The sequence below is a fragment of the Bidens hawaiensis genome, unplaced genomic scaffold, assembly GCF_021521415.1.
Source record: "Bidens hawaiensis isolate Kalapana, Puna unplaced genomic scaffold, B.hawaiensis_p1.1 tig00032835_1, whole genome shotgun sequence".
Taxonomy (NCBI): domain Eukaryota; kingdom Viridiplantae; phylum Streptophyta; class Magnoliopsida; order Asterales; family Asteraceae; genus Bidens; species Bidens hawaiensis.
This window is the reverse complement of record NW_027495617.1, coordinates 17,491-33,995: the sequence shown is the minus strand read 5'-3', so window position 1 is coordinate 33,995 and position 16,505 is coordinate 17,491. Positions and strand designations below refer to the sequence as shown.

General features: G+C 35.0%; 1 protein-coding gene across 1 annotated transcript; it reads left to right on the top strand.

Annotated features, from left to right (window-relative positions):
* Positions 1 to 2,972: 2,972 nt before the first annotated feature.
* On the top strand, positions 2,973 to 15,824 carry LOC143584169 (uncharacterized). The gene is made up of 7 exons (XM_077066273.1): positions 2,973 to 4,973; positions 14,613 to 14,790; positions 14,878 to 14,949; positions 15,034 to 15,177; positions 15,256 to 15,327; positions 15,423 to 15,488; positions 15,579 to 15,824. The coding sequence occupies exons 1-7, from the start codon at positions 4,868 to 4,870 to the stop codon at positions 15,613 to 15,615; spliced, it is 675 nt and encodes a 224-aa protein (XP_076922388.1). The 5' UTR covers positions 2,973 to 4,867; the 3' UTR covers positions 15,616 to 15,824.
* Positions 15,825 to 16,505: the final 681 nt, after the last annotated feature.

Below are 16,505 nucleotides of genomic sequence, written 5' to 3'. Positions count from 1 at the left end.
AGTTACGTACGAGTCCCTAATCGTTAACAAATTAACCGGTAATCCGATTAACAACCGAACCTTCTCGTTCAATGTTTCAAATGTAGTTTCAATTAAAGTTCAAGTTCATTAATATATTTTATTTATTCGTTTTTAATTAGCATTCAAGTCGGATTCGTTCGTTTCGTTCACAAGATTTCTATATGTCGATCATTTATTAGTTCTCAATTCGTCAATCGAGGTGAGTACATTTCATCCCCCGTTTTCCCTTTTATGTTTTGGGGGTAACATGCATACTTATTCAAAACAAGAATGATTTATTATACACTTTTCTCAAACCACAAACTTTAGGGTGTATGATACTTAGAATACTTGCTTTTTTGTGTGTTATATGTTTCATATGCTTTACGTGCGCGAGTGTTTATTTTTATGTTGTTGTTGAGCCTCATTAAGTATGATCATATGCTCCCCTAACTACTTAGCCTTGTGCTAGTAGAATACGGCCTCATTATCCGACTATGTCGGTTGTTACCGATTAGAAAGGATCCTCATTACATATGTTTTATATACCAGGATTGATGCTTTTATTTATAGTCTCATATACATTTGTAGATTTCGATCATATTATATATACTCAAACTACGAAATTGCTCACCAACATACGTGTTGACAAATATTATTTTATGCATTGTTACAGGTTTGACTTTTATTGACTTGAGGACTTGACGAAAAACGTTACCAAGACTATTAGGATATTAGCAAAACGAACAATATATATGTTTACTCGTGTTAAATTTGTTTGTATGAACAAGATGTAAGGCCCCGTTACCGGTGCCCTACTTTTTGACGTTGGATTTACTCATAAACACATTTGTAAATATCAAAGTTAATTAAAACTTTCGCGGAATAATAAACTTTAAACCAATATATTACATATCCATCATTTCTTGTCTTTAACGAACATTCAAATCATTTAAACATAAAACATTGTCTTTTAAAACATCATAAAATAACACTTCATTGAGATGCCCAGTGTCTTCAAATCCATGCCATGTGCTTCCCCTCAAGCAAGTTGCCTCATTCTACTCACTTGCGTGCATACTAAAAGTCAGCTACGCTGAGTGAGTTCTAGTTAATCAGACGACATACAATACATTCACATACTTACATATGCACCCGAAGGTACACACCTTCATATTTACTTTAACATATTTACTTTAACATATCATACATACATTATTCATACATCATATATATTCATACATACATCATTCATACATCATACATATCAATCATACCTTTAACTACCACTTGACGACACATGCAATATCCGAAGATCGTTCACACACCGTCAAGCAATCATCATACATAAATCATACAAGGCATACACTTACCACTTAAGGTAAGTGTATTAACTATCACATCGAGTATGCACACAGCCCCGAAAACATAACAAGGAAGTGGGGCTAGAAACTCACATCAATGCGGTTGCGTTCACCGTTTACGGTTATTCCCTTCTTGAGCTGTGCACGACTAACTGTATAACTATTACGCATATTAATTACTATCACTATCCATATCATATTTCTAGTCCAATTATAACCCTCAACGAAAGGGGGTCCAGGGGCAGCGCCCTTGGCAGCGGGGTCTAGGGCCGGCAGCCCCTAGCAGGGTCCAAGGGGCAGAGCCCCTGGCTGGATAAATTTGCTATTAACTGTCTTAACATATTTTCCATTAGCATTTTGAATCATCAATTAATTTGCTACTTAAAAGTCCAAGGGCTTCTTTGTAATTAAATCATTCTTTTTTTTCAAAGTCCAGGGACTGTTCTTGTCATTCCGTTAAACTTCTAATTCGCTACTGTTTCATAACGAATTGGCTTATCTTATCGAACTGGTTCCTATACCCAATTGAACCCTTTAACGAATTGGACTCCTTAACGAATCAGTTCCATGGCGAACCAGTCCATACAACGAATTAGTCCATCTAATTCGTTGTCTCGTCTAACGAACTGGCTATAACGAATCAAGGGTGATTCGTCATCCTTTTCCCTTAACGAATCAGATACGAACTAGAGCTAGTTCGTTGTGCTCCCTTATGCGAATCAACTAACGAATCACCTTCCAATTCGTTAAGTTCCCATAGCGAACTAGGGTTAGGTCAGGGAATGTCAGAACATTCCCTGACATTCTTTTCCTCGTATAACTTTTCCAGCGCCGCCGCCGGAATGCCGCCGGAAAACCGCAGATTCGCTGGAAAAACGAGTTTTAACTGGTTTTTCACCGTTTTTGTCCCGTTCGATCCAGATCTGAGCTAGGGTAATTCCTAAGCTCATCTTAGGTTCGGTTTATACCCGATTCCATCCGAATCTCGTGAATTAACGGTTTAATGGTGTCGGTTCGTCGTTTAGTGATCATATCTAACGGGTTTAAGCTCAAACAATATCATACTATCATACCTTGGACCGGGATCGGTTCTTCTTCTATGTTTCGGCTAGAGAGAGAGCTTAAGTGTGTGTTTTGGGAGGTGTATGGAATATGTGAAATGAAATTAAATGGGTATTAAGGGTTTATATATTTATGGATCATGGGCTTAAGCCCATGGCCTTTTCCTCTTTCCTTCATAACCCAAGTCCATAACCCAATTCCATTTAGCCCAACACTAGCCAGACTCATAATAACTCATACTTTCATTTATTAACAGAAACCCGAAAAACGGGATGTTACACAAGATGTGTTGTTTATTGATTTTATGAAATAAATGAGTTGATTAAATATTGTCACTCTAATAGTGTCTTGTGTTTTGGGCAATCGGTTGCACCGGCATGTTCCGCCGCCTTTGGTCGGGGTGTGACATATCTAGTCGTTGAACGCCTTGTATCTAGATCACCCGCGTATTCCGCGTCACTATAACCCACCAATTCTAACTTGGAACCTTTCTTGAACCTGATTCCATAACCCATGGTTGCTTTAACATAACTCAAGACTCTTCGAATTGCTTCTTGGTGTGGCTTCCTTGGCTTTTGCATATACCGGCTAAGCACTCCAACAACAAACGCGAGATCCGGTCTAGTAAGTGTAAGATAGATCAACCTTCCAACTAGTTGTCGATATATAGTTGGATCTTCAAGTTCTTTGCCTTTATCCACACACAACTTAACTGTTGTATCCATAGGTGTACTTGTGGGCTTGCAATCCAACATTCCAAACTTATTTAATAAATCGAAACAATACCTCTTTTGACTGAGAACAATCCCACCTGTTTTATATTCAATTTCCAGCCTTAAGAACCGGCTTAGCTTACCGAGGTCTTTCATACTAAACCGAATACTCATATTTTCTTTTAGTTGCTCGATCGCGACTTCGTCATTTTCGGTAATAATTAGATCGTCCACATAAATTAGGACGACTACCGTCTTGTCTTGGTTACTTTTCACGAAGAGACTAGCATCAACTGACGCCATCTCAAAACCATTATGTTGAAGAAATTCACTAATTTTTCTGAACCACGCCCTCGGTGATTGTTTTCAGCCGTATAAGGCTTTCTTCAACTTACACACATATTCCAGGTGTTATTTACATTCATTTTCCATAGGTTCCATTCTTTACTCGTAGCTATGGCTAGAATTATCCGAACCGTATTTAGCTTAGCCACCGGGCTAAACGTATCATCTTAGTCTATTCCGTTTTATTGGGAAAAATCACGAGCCACGAGTCGTGCTTTGTATCTATCAATTGACCCGTCACTCTTTCTTTTAAGCTTGTAAACCCATTTGTTTGATACGGATTTAACACATGTTGGTTTGGGAACAAGTTCCCAAGTTTCGTTTCGATACAGTGCCTCCATCTCGGATTTCATAGCTTGAATCCACTCATCTTTTAGAGCAGCCTCGTTGAAGGTTTCTGGCTCAAACATACCGTCTTCGAGTATTGCTACATTGGCTACATATTTTGGGTTTTGTCTTCGCTCGCGAGTCGAACGTCTCACCTCTGGGTCGGATCTTGGTTCTGGCTGCTGGTGAGACCCATTTCGCCATGGACTTTGAGTCTGGGCTTGGTTGCTGCTTGAAATTTGGCATGCTTCTAACACGGTTGACTCTTTCTGATCCATCTCTTCATCGAACCCTAAGGTCAAGTATGATGATTTAAGGTTTTCTTGGAGCAATTGAGTATCCGGTAGTGTGTCCTTCTCGTTTGACCACCAAGATGAGTTTTCATCGAACACGACGTGCCTTTAAACATAACATTTTCCGGTGTTTGGATCACAACACCGCCACCCCTTTTTCTCTTGATCATACCCCACAAAAATACATCTAGTTGCTTTCTTTTCCATCTTTGTTCTAAGATGATTTGGTATGAACACATAACAAACACACCCGAACACCTTTAAATGACTTATGTTCGGCTTAATTTTAAACAACTTCTCATAAGGTGAAACATATTCTTGATTTTGCGGTGGTAACCTATTTATCACATAGGCTGCCGTCTTCATGGCTTCAGCCCAAAACGGCCGGGTACGTTTTTATCATGCATGATACTTCTGCACGTCTCGGCTAGGTGTTGGTTCTTTCTTTCTGATACACCATTCTGTTCGGGTGTATTGGAGCATGTGAGTTGTCTCTTGATCTTGTTATCTTTCAAATACCGACAAAAATCAGCCGCTAGGTATTCACCTCCATTGTCTGACCGAAGGCACCTAACGGTTTAGCCCGTTACCGTCTCTGCTTCACTCTTGAACAATTTGAACTTCTCAAAAGCTTGAGATTTCTCTTTCATGACATCAATCCAAACATAACGTGAATAATCGTCAATAAAGGTTATCATAAACCGTGTACCTGAGATCGATGGATGCTTAACGGGCCCGAATACATCAGAGTGGACCAGTTCTAATGGGTATGAGGCTTGAAACTTTGAGTCTTCAAACAGTTGTTTCTTTGCCTTTTCGTATTGACATCCCACACAAACGACTTCTTTGTTCACTTCTAATTGTGGTAGCCCGACAACTAGCTTCTTTTTCATCATTAGCTCGAGTTTGTCGTACCCAACATGGCCCAGCCGTTTGTGCCAAAGATCGACATTCTGGGTTTGTTTGGTTCTCTCCACATAAGCAATTTCGGCAGACAAAACATACACGGTGTCGTTTCTTTTACCTTGTAAAACTGGGACTGACTTGGTTTTAAATTCATCAAAAATTCGGACATCATTCGGACCAAACAGAACGTACTTCCCGGAGGTCGTAATCTGCAAAACCGAGAAAAGGTTCTTTCTCATTCCGGTAACATGAAAAACGTCTTCCATAACAAACTCCCTCTCGTTCGGTGCCCGTGGAAGTTTTACATCTCCCACGTGTGCTATATGATGCCTCGAATCATCGGCGATTACCACCACTTGACTACCCTTGTATTTTTCTGGGTTTATGATTCGATTTTTGTCTCCGGTCATATGGTTCGAACAACCGGAGTCCACGATCCATTCACCGAACGAGTTTGCTTTAGTTTCGGTGGTGGCTGTTAAGGCGTACTCATCTTGGACCAACGCGACATGAGCCTCGACATCCCAAGGCTCTTATTCCCTTACCTCAGCCACGTTTCCTTCTTCTGTCGGTTGGCGGAAATACTTGGCTATGTGACCCTTTCGACCAAAATTATAGCATGGGTACGGGAACCGATTGTTAAATTTTCCCTTCTTATTACTCGATGCCTCATCTTTTGGGTTATTTCGGTTATCCCGTTTATCACGATTCTTCTTGTAATCTTGTTTCCATGGTTTTTCTTGATTCTTGAACCCTCCTTTGTTATATCGCCACTTCTTGGATTTTCCGGCATACAACGCCTTTTCTTCTTCGGTTTTTATCGTGACTGTGCCAAACTGTTTGGACAAAGCTTCTTGACCTGCAAGAAGATTCTCGAGCTCTGTTAATGATGGCGGGGCTGGCCACCCTTGAACAGCCGCTACAAAACTTTGAAACTCCGGGTTTCATTCTCGCATCATCGATTCGGCCCTGTTGATCTAACTCTCCTATTTCTCTGCACAAAGTTTTCACCTTGTGAAAATATTGTGGTATACCACGTTCTTTCTGACTTACCGATAAAAGCTCATTTTCCAGTAATTGGAGCTTTGTGTCGTTTCTTTTGAAGAACAATGACGCGAGGGTATCCCAAGCTTGTTTCGGGGTCGCTAGGTCACGGATATGATCAAGCATATTCTCTTTGATCGTTGTTTTGAGAAGGTACATGGCTCGACCGACCTTAACCCGCCACTTGTGGATTGCACCGTTAGTGTCAATCCTCGGCTCGTTAACTTCAGCCCCGTTCGTCACCTCCCACAAATATTGTCCTTGCAAATAGGACATCATGCAGGTAGACCAAACATTATAGTTTTGATCGTTCAATTTCTTCATTCCACTAATTAATTGCAACTCTGCCATCTTGTTCGGTTTTCTTCTACGATCGGTAACTCCTAACTTCGATCGGGATCGATCTGCGAACGAGATGGGTATACTACAGAGAACTGAGTCTTTGATCGACAAAGCTCTGATACCATTTGTTAAACAAAGTGGATCAAGCAAGACAATCTAATATGCAGAACTAATAATGGACTCTTTATTATTAAGAAAAGAAAAAAAAACGAATATACGTAAACATAGATGACCCAGGTATATATAATACCTTAACTTATATGCCAAGAAACAAAATAAAAGGAAACCTATCTTAACTAGACTTTGTGTTTTATTTGAAAACAAATACTAAAAACTTAAACAGCAAGCTTATTGAATTTACTCGTTTAGTCCCTTAGCTTTTGATCTCCTCCATACCACCCCTTTGAGATCGACCGAACCGCCCTTGATGTTGTAAATTTTATCAATGTCCACATCGTAGTATTTCTATTATAATTACAACTATGTAACTCTTTCAAGTTTTAGCAACTTGGGTTGCAAGATTTTCTCAACTTTTATATGAGTTTATGCAACATGCTTACCAAGGCCTCTTCATTTACTACTATTTACTATTGGTTGTCAGTTATCACACAAGTATACACCACTTTGGCTTCCATTTCAATTTCAACATACGTCATACTACTCTAATATAACTTTGGCAACTTCTCGTCACACGGGATTCCGACAATCATATAAACCGTATACCTCCACAATAGGATCTATTTTATCTTACACTATATTATCATTTATCAAGCAAATCATGTAAATATTAACTACTCTTTTAAATGGCAACAAACACTGATTAGGTTGGCTCATCAACAATTTCAATTCCTAGTTCAACATAGAAGTGGTGATCTATCGTTTTTCTTAGTTTCCCTAATATTGGATAATCGGGTTCAAGGTCATATATATTGATCAAGTTAACAGGCTGCTGGAGTTTGATGACAGGTTAAATCTGATATACATAATAATAAAAAAAAACTATTGCATATGTTATAAAGGTGTTTGTTATAAGTTTGTACTTCAAAGGGAATGAAAGAATACACTGCTGTGGAGAAATGAAACACACAACTAAGGTCACTTTATCAAAGTGATGTCAACAGAGTTGGTTGATAATGATAAGTTTAATAATATAACTTTTAATGAGAGATTTGTTGGTTATTTTAGTGTTATTGAATTAACTTGTCGATTGAGGAAATAATGTTAGAGATTAAACGAGTTAGGTGACGCGGGAGTGTGGGCTCGATTTAATTCTAATGTTATTTGGGCTTTATTATTGAATGTTAAACTTGGGTTTAAGTAATTAATTTACTTGGGCTTAAGGGTAATATTAGATGGGTTTCTAATTATTAATTTGGGCTCATATGGGTTTTTTAGTTTAAACAAACTGATGTTATAATCCCAGGGGATTAATAGATATCGATCGATCAAATAGAAGAGAACAACGGTTACTAGGTTCTTCTCTGGTTCTTCATAGAACAATAACAAATCAATTTCATGTGCAGAATTCTCTGTCTTATCCGATAAATCATTATGTGTAACCCACAAATAGGTTTATCTGATAGTGATTACACGATTCAGAAATGATCCAAGTTGCAATTTCTTTATCTACATCGCATACACGATTACAAGGTTTGTTTATTTGTTTAATTGATTGATTTTGGGTTATAGACAACAAAATATATACAACAAAGATAAACCTATTACTGGGTTAGATTGGGTTGTTAGTTTCGATTTGAATTTTCACTATTTCAATTAAACAAATTGATTTATGGTTCTTGAATTAGTTTGGTATACACATCGGATTAGATTTTGTGTATAAATGTTCTGGAAGGGTTAAAGGACTTAGACTTAGGTTTCATATGGAATTATTTAATCCATGTATTTGAAATAAAACATGTGATTGGTTAATTTTGAGATCTTTTGGTAAACGTCTCAAATTTTGGGAATTGTTTTTCTCGCCTTTTTGATTTTGGAAAAAGGATAAGAAATATGAGTTTTTATTTTGATTTTGTCAAAGAAATCATACAAGGAATTTGTGTTTTCCTCTTTGGATAACGAGAAGAGAAAAGTGTGTTTTCCTCTTTGGATACCGAGAAGAGAAAATTCAGAAGAGTTCTTTGCAATTTTCATCAAGAATCTTTTGACTTTCATGTTCTATAAACTTTAATTTCAATTTTGAATTTGGAATTAGTTTAAAGTTATTTAAATGTCTAGTCTAAGAATTTGTTATCCATTTAATTCCTGTTGAAAGTTGTTTTAAACTTAGGAATCACATTAGTTTTCATAAAGTGTTCAGATTTATGATTTCTTGAAGTTATAGGGAATAATTCATACATGATTAATTTCTTTCACTGGAAAAGAATATGTTCATTGATTTTGATTTTATCATACGTGATATTGTTATTTATGTATGGTTCCATTTGGTTCATAAAGTAACACATAAATAATGTTGAAATCATTATCCAGTTTGGTAGTTGTAATTATCAATGAATTATGGATTACATTAATGCCGTTAACGTTTATGCGTGAGATCATCAACATGTTATTGATTGTTGGTTGTTAAAGAAAATAAACAAGTTAATAGTTAGTTAAGGCATCCCATAGTTTGTTGTCTCGATGTGGCATATGCATTGTTTTTGGATATTATGATAATAGGGATAATACGATAATAGGGATAATATGTTTAGATCAAATATGAATCTTAAATCTGTTTCGGTAGATGATTATGTTTATATGACTTCACTTTTATCTAAGTACCATGATTGTATGTTATGGAATGCATGTGAGATACAATATGGGAAATAAACGCAAGCGTTACAATGTGAAAGTTGGATTATTTTGTTGGAGATGTGGCAAGGCGTGACATCTCAAGAAAGATTGTCGAGTTGAGGTTGCTAGGAGAAACAAGCCCCGTGTGGTGAATCCAAGTGGGTTGATAGACCCAAATGCTCCATAAGGTACGCTTTAATTTTGACAAAATGTATAAGTTTTGTAGTTGATTCAATAAATCATTCGGGGCATGTTAATTATTTGCAAAACACAAAATTTGGATTTGATTCAAAGAAACAATATTTTTTTATAGTTTGAATGAAATATAAATATTGTTAAAACATTTGTCCAGATGGTATACACATGGGGTTGATGGGCCACGACCCAAGTAACATAAGCCCATTAGAGGTATACAAGTTGGGAAAACCCGTTGGGTGTGAAATAAACGAACTCGATCTTTTGGTTTGTTATTAGACTCAAAAAGTCTAATGGTTTTATAAATAATTCGGTGAAGAATTATTTGGTTTATTTCTTATTCCTAATATGTACAGGATGACACGCTTGCATGGTGGGTAGACTCAGATGACACGAGTCATATATGTAAGGATTTGAGATGGTTTGAAGAATTTGAACCGGTTGAAGACTTGTATTTACTTGTGGAAAACATATGTTTTTGATTATGTGTTGTATATTTTAGGGGTTAAAAAGAACCTCTTGTCTGGGTTGTTATAAACAATTTCTGGTTTTAAGTAGGTTATTGGGTCAGGTAAATTTATTTTATCTTGACATAGAACCTTTGTTGGATTCAGATATTTGTGTATTGGAGTATTTAAACTAAATATTAATGTTCTATTTGTTATTGAATCTGTTTGTATGTCATAATCATTTCAAAGTAGGGTAGACTATATGTATATATTGTGACATGCCAGGTTAGGTTACGTGAATTATTTTGGAGTGAAAAGAATATAGAATCTTGAAGGAAATTATTGATTCCTTGTTATCTTACTCGGGTTTGAGTGATTGATTAGACAAAGAAATTATTATTTACTAGTTTTGATATAAAGGATCTGGGGGGAGGTTGATGTTATCCTAGGTATAATAATTAAATGGAGTAATTATGGTATAGATGACTCGATTTAATTATTGAGAAAGTATTGAAGAAATTCAATCAATTTGATTGTTATTCGGTTAGCACTCCTATATATAGATCCTAATATCAAGTTTGTGCCTAATCAAGGTGATTCTATTTCACAATTAGAGTATTCAAAGTTAAATGGATATTTGATGTATTTTATGATTTACACAAAGACTTACATAGTTTATGTTGTGGGTAATTTGAGTAGATATACTAGTAATCCTAGTGCTCAACACTGGCAAGTAGTAAATAAACTGCTTAACTATGGATATGTATTCTCTTTTGGAGAATGTTTCATTTCTTAGGTCATTAAGGAATGAATTTGCATCACTTGACAATGGAATGCGAGTTTCTAGCATTTGCAACAACTGATAAAAGTGGTTGAATAGATTCATGAAATTTCATTTCATTGTGGTTAAACCGATATCACCAAAATCTATCAAGTGGGATAGTGCTGACTAAGGGTAATAGTCAGGTGTATAATGGAAACTCTAGACAGTTATATATTATACATAGCATGTTTCATGAGCTCATCATGCAAGGTGTGATATCAGTTGAGTTTGTAATATATGAGTATAATTTGGCTGATGATCTAACTAAAGAGTTAGGAAGAGATCTCGTGAACATATCAGTCATTGGGATGGTGGTAAAGTCCATACTTTAATATCCTATGTCAAGACACCCAATTCCCATCTAATACAACGTTAGATGCTGAATTCAATGCGGAAAGCTTGTCATAGAGATGTTGGAACACAATATCGTTATAAACATCCCAAGGTTTGTGTTCAGACCGCAAGATAAAGTAGGTTGAAGTATAGCTTCTTAATAGTTCATTGATAAATTGCAGTGCGGGTGCGAGAATAATGAACTACCTATAAGAATATGAAGTTTAGCCGCTTCAAAAAGCTTTGGACTTAAGCTTTGATATATTCTTTGAAGGATTAGGACACAGGCTAGTAAAATATAGTTTCAAGTTGAATTTGGATTTGGAAACGCATGTTTATTTACCTACAAGTATTAAAAATGGATAACTTGGGTTCAATCCATAGTGACACCCAAGATATTCTAATATTTGTAACGCATAAATACTAAGATGAAAATTCAATCCATAGGACATTTTCATTTATGCTTAGTGTTTGTGTTTTTGTGAGGATGGTTAAGTTAATCATGGATATCACTAAAATGGGGGAGGATTGTTGGTTATTTTAGTGTTATTGGATTAACTTGTCGATCGAGGAAATAATGTTAGAGATTAAATGAGTTAGGTGACGCGGAAGTGCGGGCTCGATTTAATTCTAATTTTATTTGGGCTTTATTATTGAATGTTAAACTTGGGTTTAAGTAATTAATTTACTTGGGCTTAAGGGTAATATTAGATGGGTTTCTAATTATTGATTTGGGCTCACATGGGTTTTTTAGTTTAAACAAACTGATGTTATAATCCCAGGGGATTAATAGATATCGATCGATCAAACAGAAGAGAACAACGGTTACTGGGTTCTTCTCTGGTTCTTCATAGAACAATAACAAATCAATTTCATGTGCAGAATTCCCTGTCTTATCCGATAAATCATTGTGTGTAACCCACAAATAGGTTTATCTGATAGTGATTACACGATTCAGAGAATGATCCAAGTTGCAATTTCTTTATCTACATCGCATACACGATTACCAGGTTTGTTTATTTGTTTAATTGATTGATTTTGGGTTATAGACAACAGAATATATACAACAAGATTGTTATTTTACTTGACATGTTTTGTTTGGGATGCCCAATTGGTATTGTGTTTGATCTTAACAGAACACGAAGAGTATTAATGTGGTAAAATGGGACATTGTTTTCATTCGGGTTTTGTTCTTGATATGTTGATTATGTGGTAATGTACATGACGAAGCTATTAAATGATAATATTGTTTTAGCATGGTATTATAAGGTGGTATGTAATCACATGACTTTCCTTTTTCCTCTCTATTAAATCTACGTGACATTATTTACAAGTGTTTACGTGGTTACCATGGCTCTTTGCTTAAAATTGTTTCTTTATTGAGTGCAACTTTTAGGTTGTGATTAAATTTATATTTTTGTTCACCATGCAAACTAGATCGAGCGCTTAATCACCAGAAAATAACACCAATATAGACATGGCCGGATCAACGAATATGGAGGCCTAAATCGAAACAAGATTTTGGGGCCTTTTCATAACAATTGTTGTGAAAAAAAATTGATTATTATAAGTTTTGAACTCATAACTTAAACTTTTATAACAACCAACCATACCATCACACCAATACATTATTTGAGTTAACTATACCAATTATAATATATCTATATATAATATATTTGTTTTAGATTTGGAGGCCTTAACTGACTTGGGCCTAAAGTCCTAACTTGTTTTCGTTGTCTCACGAGTCACCCCTTAATATAGACCCTTTAGTATTGTGAGACTACAAGCCCTTGATCTTTTGGCTGTAAATGCGTGTGAAGTTGGCGATAACGTGAAGTAAATGTATGTAAAAATTGGTAATAGCTTGAAAAAGATAAAATTTTGTAGATAATGGTTAGTTGAATGTATTGCTTGGCAAAGTTTTATGAGGTGTTGATAATGTATAAGATTAGTAGTTACTAGACACATTTATGGACGTTTCTGGATTTCATTACGGTTATTTAAAAGTTTTAAAAAGAAATGTAAAAAAAATAAGCAATTTTAAAAAGAACCCATTAAATTACTTACAGTTTTTCACCTTTTTCATTTTAGGAAACAAATTACCAAATTGGTAGTATAATTCTAATTATTTTAATGTTATGTTTAGTTAAAAAAACAGTAATCATTTAAAACAAGTAATGATGAAAGCTTTTATAATCTTTTTAAAGTGCATCAAATTGTTTATAGGTTTCATTTCCCATCTTAGGTAAAACAGTTACAAATTAGTAATATAATTTTAATTATTCTGATGCTATGTTTATGTAAAAGTAGTAATAACTTGGAACGAGTAATGAATGACAGTTATTTATAATTTTTTTTAAAAGGATATCAAATTTCTTGTAGTTTTTACTTTTTCATTTTAGGAAACACATCACCAAAGTAGTACTAGAATTCTAATTAATTTGATGCTATTTTAATGTAAACATAGAGTTCATTTAAAACGAGTAATGAAGAAAGCATGTTAAATTTTATAATACAAAAATTGATAGATTGCTTATAATAGAATAACTTTATAAAAGCATAAGTATATGTTTACGAATAATGATAATCGTACAATATCCGTGAGACTTGTTACTCTTAATCCACTATGGTTTGACCCATTTCCCATGTAGAAAGGACCTTAATCTTTATTTATTTATTTATTTAATTTACACGACTTTAAGTCCTAGCTCCTAAACCCTAAATTACATCTATTAAATTCACATGCTACTCATTGTGAGAATTGAACCCTTATCCCTTAGATAGGATAGAGGGGGCATCAATTCCGCAACTTAAGTTTCACTCTTTATGTGATATTTATATATTGATGATACTTGCTCTCCATTCATGTACGATCTATTATCTTGAAGATTGGACCTTCTAACGAGCTGTGCTTTGTTTACAACTCTCATTCTAGTTCGAGAAGATATGGACACAACAATATCATTGAGACCATTCTGAATTAGAAACACGTATCATTCTTTCGCATCGCTACAACATAAATATTTATAGCAACAATAATCCTTTTAACTTAGGAGGTGGTAGTTGCATGAGTGGTGTTGATTAATCATTAATTTGAATTCGTTTAAATTAACAAATTTTATAAGACTTGCATGCTTTAATTTATAGAATAAAAAAATAGTTTCAATAAACTCTTTTAAGTAAATTCATATATAATTTTCACTTACCTAAATCAACCATTCAAATTGACTATTGAGTATGTAAGAATTTATTTTAATTGTCATGTCTTTACAAAATAGACATGATTTACATCCCCTAACAAAAAAATAGTTATAAAATCTATACTGTATATTAAACAACGCTAAATAGTAATCAAGCTATTCAAATTTTAACAAGTGTCCCATAAAATTTTTAATTTAGAAAATTTTAAATCACAATCTAATAATAAAGTATATTGTATTATTGTTTCTTAACTATGGATATATATAGTAAGCTATAGTAAGTGTCGATACTGCATTGGTTTCATACATCACTCAAAGATTCATCATTTTACTCGTGCCTATAAATGAAGGCGATCAACCCCTCTTCTTTCACGAAATCATCCAACTTCTGAACCATGGCCTGGGGTACTTTACCCGCTCTGATCTTCACATTATCTGCCATTACATCAATGGTCACTGCAAATTCTGATGTAGACGCCCTTATTGCCCTTCGACTGAGCTTGAATGACCCCGACAACGTCCTTCAGGGCTGGGATCCCAGTTTTGATAATCCCTGCACCTGGTCTTACGTTACTTGTGATCAAGACAACCGTGTTACTCGCCTGTAAGCCACAAGTTCACCTCCTCCCTAGCTCTCTTATATATTATTCAACCCAATTTAATCATTATTATTATTTATAATCTTTTACAGGGATCTTGGATACCACAAATTGTCTGGTTCTCTTGTACCTGAACTAGGAAATATAGACAGTCTACGGTATCTGTAAGTTATTTGTTTTATTAATGTTAATCAACTACAGCTAACAGTCATAATCCATGGTTTATATTAGTTGTTTAATTAATGCAGTGAGGTATATGGAAATAACATTCAAGGTTCAATTCCTGAAGAGATTGGTAACTTGAAGAACCTCATAGGTTTGGATCTATACAATAATAATATTACTGGAAGCATTCCATCTACACTCGGGAACTTGAAGTCTTTACGGTTAATGTGAGTTTGATCATATATATGCAACTTTACTTTCAGTTAAAGTTATTAATAATATCTGCTTATATTCACAATTGACAGGCATCTTAATGATAATCGTCTAACTGGAAGAATCCCAACGGAGCTCACTGGTATATCAGGCTTGGTAGCGTTGTGCGTGCTCGTTCTCTATTAATTTGTAATTTTGTATCTTAGAACATTTAATGAAGCAGTGTTAATTATTAAAGTGTTTTGCATGTTTTGTGCAGTGATGTTTCGAATAATGATCTATGTGGCCCGATTCCAGGCTCGTTTGTAAATATTCCTCCGAGCAGGTAAGGATTTCCCATCTTGACAAAATTTCTATTTTGGTCATTTGTTTTGGTTTTATGTTTAGTGTATTAATGTTGGTTTGTGTTTTGCAGCTTTGCGAATAATCCTCGTTTGGGATGGCCCTGTTGACGGGTTTGGCAAGTTATGATGTTCGTAAAAGTGTCGTTTCTTGTTTACTTGTATGTCAAGTTTGATGCTTTTATAAGTCCGTGTTTAAGTTGTGTTAACATTATAACATATGGATAGTTTATGATATCATCTATAATATCAATATGCTGCTTTGGGTGCATGTTGTCTTAAAAAGTGTCATGTTTGGTTGTAACCAATCCAAGTTACATGGGATTAACAACAACTTGTCTTGGTCAATTTTTATGGAATGTAAACATAGTGATCGTTTAAAACAATAATTAATGAATGAAAGCATGTTGAATTTTTATAATACAATATTGATAGATTTAATGGAATTGGTACTAGATATCGAACACGAACTTGCACACTAACACGAATATTATTATTAAGAAACTTCACAAAACTCAATTACCCAAATTATAATCTCTAAACCCCAAAGCACGGGTATTTATAATCTAACCTATCACGTTTAGACTACAACTAGGATTGCTAAATAATATGACATAATAATTATACTAACAATTAAATCTAAGCACATTTAATTGTTTATAATTATCCACTCCATATTCAAATCATGTTACTTAACCTTGCACGCCAAGTAACGGTCTTGAACCGAAATTCCCAACAATCACCCCCCGGAATTTCGAACTCGAAACCGACAAGTCTTCAACTCCAAGTATTCCCGCATCTCCTTGAATTTGATTCTCCCAAGAACCTTCGTCAAGATATCGGCACATTTCTTGACACCGCTAACATGCTCGACGCTTACTTCTTCACGATCAACACATTCTCGAATGTAATGAAACCGAGATTTAATGTGTTTGGTCCTTCAATGGAAACCAGATTCTTCACGAGTACTATTGTTGACGTATTATCGATACGTAACACCA

Coding starts and splice junctions, on each gene's coding strand:
- LOC143584169 (XM_077066273.1), top strand. CDS start 4,868: ATGGGTATGAGGCTTGAAACTTTGAGTCTTCAAACAGTTGTTTCTTTG. Junction 4,974..14,612: donor TTCACTTCTAATTGTGGTAG/CCCGACAACTAG, acceptor CCGCTCTGATCT/TCACATTATCTGCCATTACA. Junction 15,178..15,255: donor TTGAAGTCTTTACGGTTAAT/GTGAGTTTGATC, acceptor CACAATTGACAG/GCATCTTAATGATAATCGTC.